Source organism: Perca flavescens, unplaced genomic scaffold (assembly GCF_004354835.1).
Source record: "Perca flavescens isolate YP-PL-M2 unplaced genomic scaffold, PFLA_1.0 EPR50_1.1_unplaced_scaf_14, whole genome shotgun sequence".
In the NCBI taxonomy this organism is placed as follows: domain Eukaryota; kingdom Metazoa; phylum Chordata; class Actinopteri; order Perciformes; family Percidae; genus Perca; species Perca flavescens.
The window spans coordinates 133886-142220 of record NW_021166559.1 but is presented as its reverse complement, the minus strand read 5'-3'; the positions used below and the strand labels follow the sequence as shown (position 1 = coordinate 142220).

Sequence of the window (8335 nt, the reverse complement as noted above, 5' to 3'; positions counted from 1 at the left end):
TAAGGAAAGATCTCCATGGAGAAATTTTATAGTTGTGAGAACAGAAAAAAGAGAGTGTCGAAAAGCTGAACGCAGCGGCGAAAATCTAATCTCCAGGTCCATTATAACACTTATAAAGAGAGACTTCGCATTTATAATCTGGAACTAAGGAATGCAAGGCGGTCCTTTTTCTCTGACATTATTGCCAGAAACAATAATAATTCACGTGCTTTGTTTGCTACTGTTGATAGATTAACAAACCCTCCAGTGCCAATAGCATCTGAACTGTTGTCTACCAAGGCTTGCAATGACTTTATCTCCTTCTTCACAGACAAAATTCAGAAAATTAGACAAACAGTCAGTGCTTCCATATCAAGTACAGGATATGTGTTGTCACATGTTGTCATTCCAACATGACACAATTTCATACGATCAACCTTAAAAACCTGGAGGACATTATACAACATCTGAAAACCTCCTCCTGTTGCCTTGATATTCTACCAACGGGTGTTTTCAAAAATGTTTCGAATTGTTTGGCTTCTGATCTTCTACAGATTGTAAACACGTCTCTGCTCTCAGGTATCTTTCCACAGGCCCTGAAAACTGCAGTCATCAAGCCACTCCTAAAAAAGAACAATCTAGACACGACACTAATGAGCAACTATAGGCCAATATCAAACCTTCCATTTTTAAGTAAAATCATAGAAAAAGTGTTTTTTCAACAACTCAACCTTTTCTTATCGCTAAACAACAGTTTTGATGCCTTCCAGTCAGGTTTTCAACCACACCACAGCACTGAGACAGCTCTTGTTAAAGTCTTTAATGACATCCACTTAAACACAGATAGTGGCAAAATTTCAGTCTTAGTATTACTTGATCTCAGTGCTGCATTTGATACGGTAGACCATGACATATTGCTTGACCGATTGGAAAACTGGGTTGGTCTTTCTGGCTCAGTACTAAAGTGGTTTGAATCCTATTTAAAGAATAGGGACTACTTTGTGTCTATAGGTAATTATACATCTGAGCATACAAATATGACGTGTGGAGTTCCCCAAGGCTCAGTTCTGGGGCCTCTTCTGTTCAACATCTACATGCTTCCACTGGCTCAGATTATGGAAAACAACAAAATAAGTTACCATAGTTATGCGGATGACACACAAATTTACATAACCTTATCGCCAGGGAACTATAGCCCAATACAACAATTAAATATTTGCATTGAACAGATTAATGATTGGATGTGCCAGAACTTTCTTAAATTAAATGAAGAAAAAACAGAGGTGGTTGTTTTTGGAGCAAAAGAGGAACGATTGAAAGTCAGAGCTCAGCTTCAAACGACAATGTTAAAAACAACAGACAAAGCCAGAAATCTTGGTGTAGTCATGGACTCAGACCTGAATTTTAAAAACCACATTAACATAATTAAAAAATCTGCCTATTATCACCTTAAAAATATATCAAGGGTTAAAGGGCTTATGTCTCAGCAGGATCTGGAAAAACTTGTCCATGCTTTTATCTTCAGTAGACTTGACTACTGTAACGGTGTCTTTACAGGTCTCCCTAAAAAATCAATCAGACAGCTGCAGCTGATTCAGAACGCTGCTGCTCGAGTCCTCACTAAAAGAAAGAAAAGAAAGTGGATCACATCACTCCAGTACTGAAGTCTCTACATTTTCCTTTCCCTTCCACCGCCCTATTACCTCCTCAGTTGAGGTCAACAGCGTCCCATCCTTACTGTACACAGCTTGGATGGTTCCCCGCTTCCCCCTCCTAAGGTGGTGAACGGTTTTCCAGAAGCACCTTGGTGCCGACCGAAAGTCCTTCTCCATGTCTTCTCCGAACTTCTCCCACACCCGCTGCTTTGCCTCTTCCACGGTAGAGGCTGCAGCCCTTCGGTACCCTGCAACTGCCTCCGGAGTCCTCTGGGATAACATATCCTGAAAAGACTCTTTCTTCAGTCGGACGGCTTCCCTGATCACCGGTGTCCACCACGGTGTTCGTGGGACCACAGCTCCTCGCTGCAGCTTCAGCAATGGAAACTTTGAACATTATCCACTCGGATTTAATGCCCCCAACCTCCTCATGGATGCACGAAAAGCTCTGCCAGAGGTGTGAGTTGAAAGTCTGTTGGACAGGGGCCTCCTCCAGATTTTCCTAATTTACCCGCACTACCCATTTGGGCTTTCCAGGTCTGTCCAGAGTCTTCCCCCACCCCCTGACCCAACTCACCACCAGATGAAAGCTCTGACAGCTCTGCCCCTCTCACCTGAGTGTCCAAAACATACGGCCTCAGATCAGATGAACCAATTATGAAATCGATCATTGACCTTCGGCCTAGGGTGCTCTGGTACCAGGTACACTTATGAGCATCCCTATGTTCGAACATGGTGTTCGTTATAGACAATCCATGACTAGCACAGAAGTCCAACAACAAACAACCACTCTGGTTTAGATCAGGGAGGCCATTCCTCCCAATCACGCCTCTCCATGTGTCTCCATCATCGCCCACGTGTGCGTTGAAGTCCCCCACTGGCACCCCATGCAGGACTCCATTTAAGGTCTCCAAGAAGGCTGAATACTCCAAACTCTTGTTTGGGGCATATGCACAAACAACAGTCAGAGATTTTCCCCCCAAAACCGCAGGCGTAGGGAGGCGACCCTCTCGTCCACCTGGCTAAACACCAACGTAGCGGCGCTCGGCCGGGGGCTTGTGAGTATCCCCACACCTGCCCGGCGCATCACACCCTGGGCAACTCCAGAGAAAAAATGAGTCCAACACCTATCCAGGAGTACTGAGACTGTGCGTAGAGTTAAGCCCCACCAGATCTAATTGGTAGCACTCCACCTCCCGCACAAGGTCCGGCTCCTTCCCCCACAGATCCTGTCAATGAAAAAACAAACAAGATCGTGACATGGGTCAGCCCTGACGGACACCTACAGCACAAGAATGAGATCACGGATACAATGCTCCGTAGGGGTGCTCAGCCTCATAGAGGCTAAAGAGCAAAACCTTCACCCAGGAAACAGGTGTTCATGTCCTGGAAGAAGTTAAGTAGAAAACACAAGACTTTCACCCAGGAAACAGGTGTTCATGTCCTGGAAGAAGTTAAGGAGAAAACACAAGACTTTCACCCAGGAAACAGGTGTTCATGTCCTGGAAGAAGTTAAGGAGAAAACACAAGACTTTCACCCAGGAAACAGTTGTTCATGTAAAGATGCTAAACTTAGCTGTCCTGTGACCGGCTGGCAGTAATTTTGTTTATGATATCAAACAACTGGTTAATGAGAATGCTTTAATTTCAAACTGATATAAAACTGATATAAAACTGATATAAAACGGATATAAAACTGATATAAAACAGATGTAAAATGGATATTAAACATTTAAACTGAGATAAAACTGTTTACCTTCGCTGCCACGGCTCTTCCTGCCTGCTCCTTTCTTCCTTGCTGGTCGACCTGATGTAAACACGTTGTTAAGTTCGTCCAATGGGCTGGTGGGAGTCTGTGACCTCATCGCCATGTTCTGCATGGAGCCGTGGGTGGAGGAGGAGTTACTGAGTCTAGCCCCGCCCTCCCCGGCCCTGTGAGAGGATGAAGACGAGGAGGAGGAGGAGCGGGGCATGCTTCCTCCGGCCATCAGAGCATCGTACGGCGGAGGTCTCTTCAGACTCAGAGGAGTCAGAGAGCGACCCATGCTGACCGGAGACGGACATGCTGATTGGCTGCGGGGGTAACCATGGCCACTATGGGCGGAGCCAGTAGACTTGTAGAGGTTGGAGGGAAGGGGCGGAGCTGACGAGCGGCCGGAGGAGGTGATGGTGTGGGTGGAGGGCAGGTCTCGGTCTCGATCTCGATCTCGGTCTCGATCTCGATCTCGATCTCGGTCCCTTTCCTTCTCCTTGCGGTGCTGCGTGGAGCTCTGCGGGGGTTCGGCACCGCCCGACTTGCTGTAAGAGACGTTGTCCATGACGGGCAGCCTGGTAACGTCTAGCGGGGTGAGCGGGGACTCATCTGAGTTGGGGGAGCACTGAGCGGGAGCGGGGGGGAAGACAAGCAGTGGCGGGCGGTGCGTCAGCAGGTTGGGGAAAGGCGGCGGGATGTCGCAGAGCGAGCTGCGGGCTGCCCAGGCGTCAGGGTCCAAGATGGCGGCCGGGTCTTGCAGGTAATCGTCCAGTGAGGGGTACTTCATCTCCTCGTACACCGCCTCGCTCTGCTCGTCCTCCACTTCCTGTCCGCTCAGCTCCCGCAGGATGTTTCCCACCATCTCGATGTAGACAGGCTCCTCGTCGTCCGTGTCTCTTGATGCCGGGCTCTGACTCTGGGACAAAGACTTGTCCCATCGCAGGGAAGACTTCCTGTTGCCGTGGTTACGGATGTAGGAGTCATCGAAGGAGGTGCTGAGCTGAGTGTTGGGATTCCTTTTGGGTTTGGGTGGAGGCATCTTTCTGTAGTCCTCGTTGTAGAAAGATCGAGCTACAGACAGACAGACAGAAAGACAGACAGACAGAGAAACAGACAGAGAAACAGACAGACAGAGAACAGACAGACAGAGAAACAGAATGACAGACAGAGAAACAGACAGACAGACAGACAGACAGAGAGACAGAGAAACAGAATGACAGACAGAGAAACAGACAGACAGACAGAGAAACAGACAGAGAGACAGACAGAGAAACAGACAGACAGACAGACAGACAGGTGGACAGACAGACAGTCAGAGAGATAGACAGAGAAACAGACAGACAGGGATATTAAAATCTGAAAACACTAAGGCCCAATCTCAACATGTGATTTACAGACTTTGAGGTCTGTTGACTTTAAGTCTTTGAGGGCATTTCTGATCCCTTTATGCATCCTTTTTTCTCACCTTCAGCCTGCTCCAGCGTCTCTTTGGTCTCTTGAGCATCTCTCTTGGTGCCGCCAGTGTCCACCGTCTCGGAGCTGCTGCTCAGCTTGGTGTTGGGGTCTCTCTTGGGTTTGGGCGGAGGTTGTTTCCTGTTGGGGTTGGAGTCGTCGTCTGCTCCGCCCACCGAGTGCAGCGACTGGGACCGCACGGTGAAGCCCTGACTGGGGGGGGGCAGACGGTCCTGCGGCGCAGGCATTGTCATGAAACCCATCCTGAAATGTTTTCCAGAGTACGCCCCATCTGTTGCCATGGCAACATCTTCACCAATCCTGCAGACATGTTAGTAAAACTGTTAATTTACTAATCACACAACACAATCAAATATAAACAAGCTTGTTTAGTTTCACAAAACAAAACTAATCTGATTCACTGTTAAACTTTATACAGATGGAGGGATGAAATAAACACGTTCTGAACAATCACAGGAAGTTCAGGAAGCTTTTTCATCCTGTCAGAAACATTATGCTATACTTTTTCTCTGATTAGTATTAAAACTGTTTGCACTAAAACAAAACAAAATGCTGTTGCTGCTGTCGCCATCTGGTATCTGGGAGAGACTGTCTTGTCCTTGTCTGGAGCATGGTGTGATGCTGAGGAAAGAACAGGCGCACCTTAAACTGAGATAACTGACGACATCGACTCTTTATTGTGACTATAGAGTTTTATCGCATTCTACGTTGTATTACAAAAGCTGTTGTAGAAAGCTTATTCGCCAGTCACTTCCTGTACTTATGCTGTGAGTGCTGTAAACTGACCTTACTTGCAAGTAAACAAACTTTGATATAACTTCAGTGGTCTCCGTCTATCCTGTGATAACATAATTATCCTAACACATCCATATTTACGTTTATTTCTCTCTTGGCAGTGCCTTCAGTAACTTTCCGTTTGTTCCTACAACAGTAAAGTTTGTTTTGTTTCGTTTGTTCGTTCCTTAGTAAAGCAAGAAGAGCTGGAGCTTCATCAACTTTTCTCAACTGTTGAGTAGCTGATGTTTGTTAAATTTCCAGGAGAAGAAACTTACAGGACAATCCTTCTCATCCTAGTGCAGACAGCACCAGCATCCACATTGCCGTACTTCAAACAGCTGGTCTAGTAGTTGGTAGTCATTTTCTGGCTCGCACACCTAGTGCTTCCCAAGTCTCTTATTTAATATCTCCTTGCTCCTCGCTTGAACCGGAAGTTGTTCTGGTCCTCCTTCATGAAAGCTGTCTCAAAACTCTTATTCCTGCCCCGAACCGAGAGGATGGAGGGAGGATGGAGGGGGTAGGATGGAGGATGAAGCTATGAGCGAGGATACAGATAGCAGCTTCCTGGAAGCCCTGCAGCTGAAAGCCGTTGCTAACTCCGGCTAAACAGCTGGCGGATTTACATGAGATTTCAGAAGAAAGGACGTCTCATCCCTGTGAAACACATTTCCTCGTTTCCTCTCTCCTTGCAGGATTTCCTTCCAAAAGACCTGGGAAGTAGCCTAACTCTCCCCATTCGTTGTGCAGTTACTGGGCTAATTATTCTGAACCCTACCCTACCCTGTGCCCTACTATGACATGAACTACAACGACTACCATTGTAGTCACTGTTCCATTATCTTTATTGTGACTATTATTGCCACTGTTCATCACGCCCCGTCAGACACCTACCAAGAGTCTGGGTCTGCCGAGGTTTCTTCCTAAAAGGGAGTTTCTCCTCGCCACTGTCGCAATAGCTACTGCTAATGCTTGCTCTTGAGGGAATTACTGTAATTGTTGGGGTTTTGTAAATTATAGTGTGGTCTAGACCTAATCTATCTGTAAAGTGTCTCGAGATAACTCTTGTTATGATTTGATACTACAAATAAAATTTAATTGAAATTGAAATGAACCAGAAGTGTGAAGAAGTTTAGGAGGAAGCTGCAGCTAAATGTTGAAACAAACCAAACCCTGGATGCTGCCAGGATGAAAAGGGCCTTTAGGCCTAAACAGGTGTCCCAAAATTAGAGGAACTACCCTTCTGACTGCAGGAAGAGACAGAAAGAGAGCGGCCTAACAACCTACATTTCAAAATAAAAGCTGAATCATTTAACCTACTAAAGATGTTTTGTGGCATGTGATCAGAAGAGTTTAGAAGAAACAGATTCAGGGCCTAATTTACTAACACTAGCGCAGTTTGCGCTGCGTCTGTTTATGTGAGTTCGGTTATAGTGCACGCTATGCTTCCACATTTTGCGTAGTATTTATCAACCCTGACACCCATCAGCCAATCAGCGTCTTTCTCCGCCCACTATACCGTAGATTGCGCTGTAGTGAAGCGGTACTTGTGCTATGATACGGCTGAGTGCAGACTGAGATATTCCCACTGCTGATGCTAGGACTGTTTGAAATGATCCTGATGCCAGTATTTGTAATGTAGCGAGGAGTTTAACAACTGATGGAATGGGATGTGAATGCTGAGTGGGAGATTCAATTTCATCTTTGATTTCTTCCAGTAAATGATGTTGTGTTCACTGACAAAGTGTGATTCTTGTGTTAAAAATATTTTCAGCCTCGCCCATGTCTTCGTCTTGCTCAAATTACTGTTGCCATTTCACCGGCGGCATAAAGGTCTACGAGGAAACTTGACTGCGGCTGGTTTAGACCTGCTTTTAAGAGGCGGAGAATTTCCCCCGCAGAATAGAGACGCGCTCTTACTGACAGTCTTTGTAAATACCACGGAATATATAATTAGGTGCACTTTGTGCTTATCCTCCCACCTTTTTGGGTGGAACTCCCACTATCCCCACGACACTCCCACGAACGCATATTGAAAGCACAACTTGTCTCTTCTCGCTCATGTGGAGGACAATCTGCGGTTTTACCCAAGTGTCCCTGTTAGTAAATAGCCCGCATCGGTTACGTCCGTCTTTGCGACCAATTAGCACCTGGAAACAGGCGCACACGGCTTGATAAATCTAGCCCTCAGTGTGCTAATGTTTGTCTCGACATTCAGTGTGGTATTTGTCTCTACATTCAGTGTGTGAGTGTTAATTCATCATTTTAAGGTTTTATTGTTGGTGTTTTTTACCTCTGCCGTCTCTTCTTCTGGTGTTTTTCCTGCAAGTAGTTCCAGTTGGTCTGGTTACGAATGCGGTCACTCTCTCTGGCGATGTCGGAGGCGTTTTGGATCACCAGTCCGTCGTACGTTCGAAGGCCACTGTCCTCCACGTATTGAAAAAACCTCCTGAAGGAAGATGCATCTTCCTGAGACGTCATGACTTCCCAAAGGCCTGAGAGAAACAATCACATTAACAAATATATATTTAACAATGTTTACAGTCTGTCACTTATATTAATATAAATATATAAATAAATAAAGCATTCTTTCAGGTGAGTAAACAGGAACCATTTTGTTTAATGTTTATTGCATTACTAACTCCGTAACAGACAGGCTGCATCCCGAGAAGGTGACGATAACTCAACTAATCAACCATTT

At 45.9% G+C, this 8335-nt stretch overlaps 1 protein-coding gene across 1 annotated transcript; it reads right to left on the bottom strand.

Moving 5' to 3' along the window:
- Positions 1–2899: 2899 nt before the first annotated feature.
- nyap2a (neuronal tyrosine-phosphorylated phosphoinositide-3-kinase adaptor 2a) lies at positions 2900–8115 on the bottom strand. Its single transcript, XM_028572559.1, has 4 exons — positions 7928–8115; positions 4853–5160; positions 3391–4458; positions 2900–2916 (listed from the first exon to the last, which is right to left on the bottom strand). Exons 1-4 carry the CDS (start codon positions 8113–8115, stop codon positions 2900–2902), a joined length of 1581 nt encoding a protein of 526 aa, XP_028428360.1.
- Positions 8116–8335: the final 220 nt, after the last annotated feature.

Bases quoted from the DNA above. Each gene is read 5' to 3' on its own strand.
- nyap2a (XM_028572559.1), bottom strand. From the start codon at position 8,115: ATGACGTCTCAGGAAGATGCATCTTCCTTCAGGAGGTTTTTTCAATAC. The intron at 5,161-7,927 runs GTAAAAAACACC...ACATGTCTGCAG, and splicing joins CAGAAGAAGAGACGGCAGAG to GATTGGTGAAGATGTTGCCA. The intron at 4,459-4,852 runs GTGAGAAAAAAG...GTCTGTCTGTAG, and splicing joins GACGCTGGAGCAGGCTGAAG to CTCGATCTTTCTACAACGAG.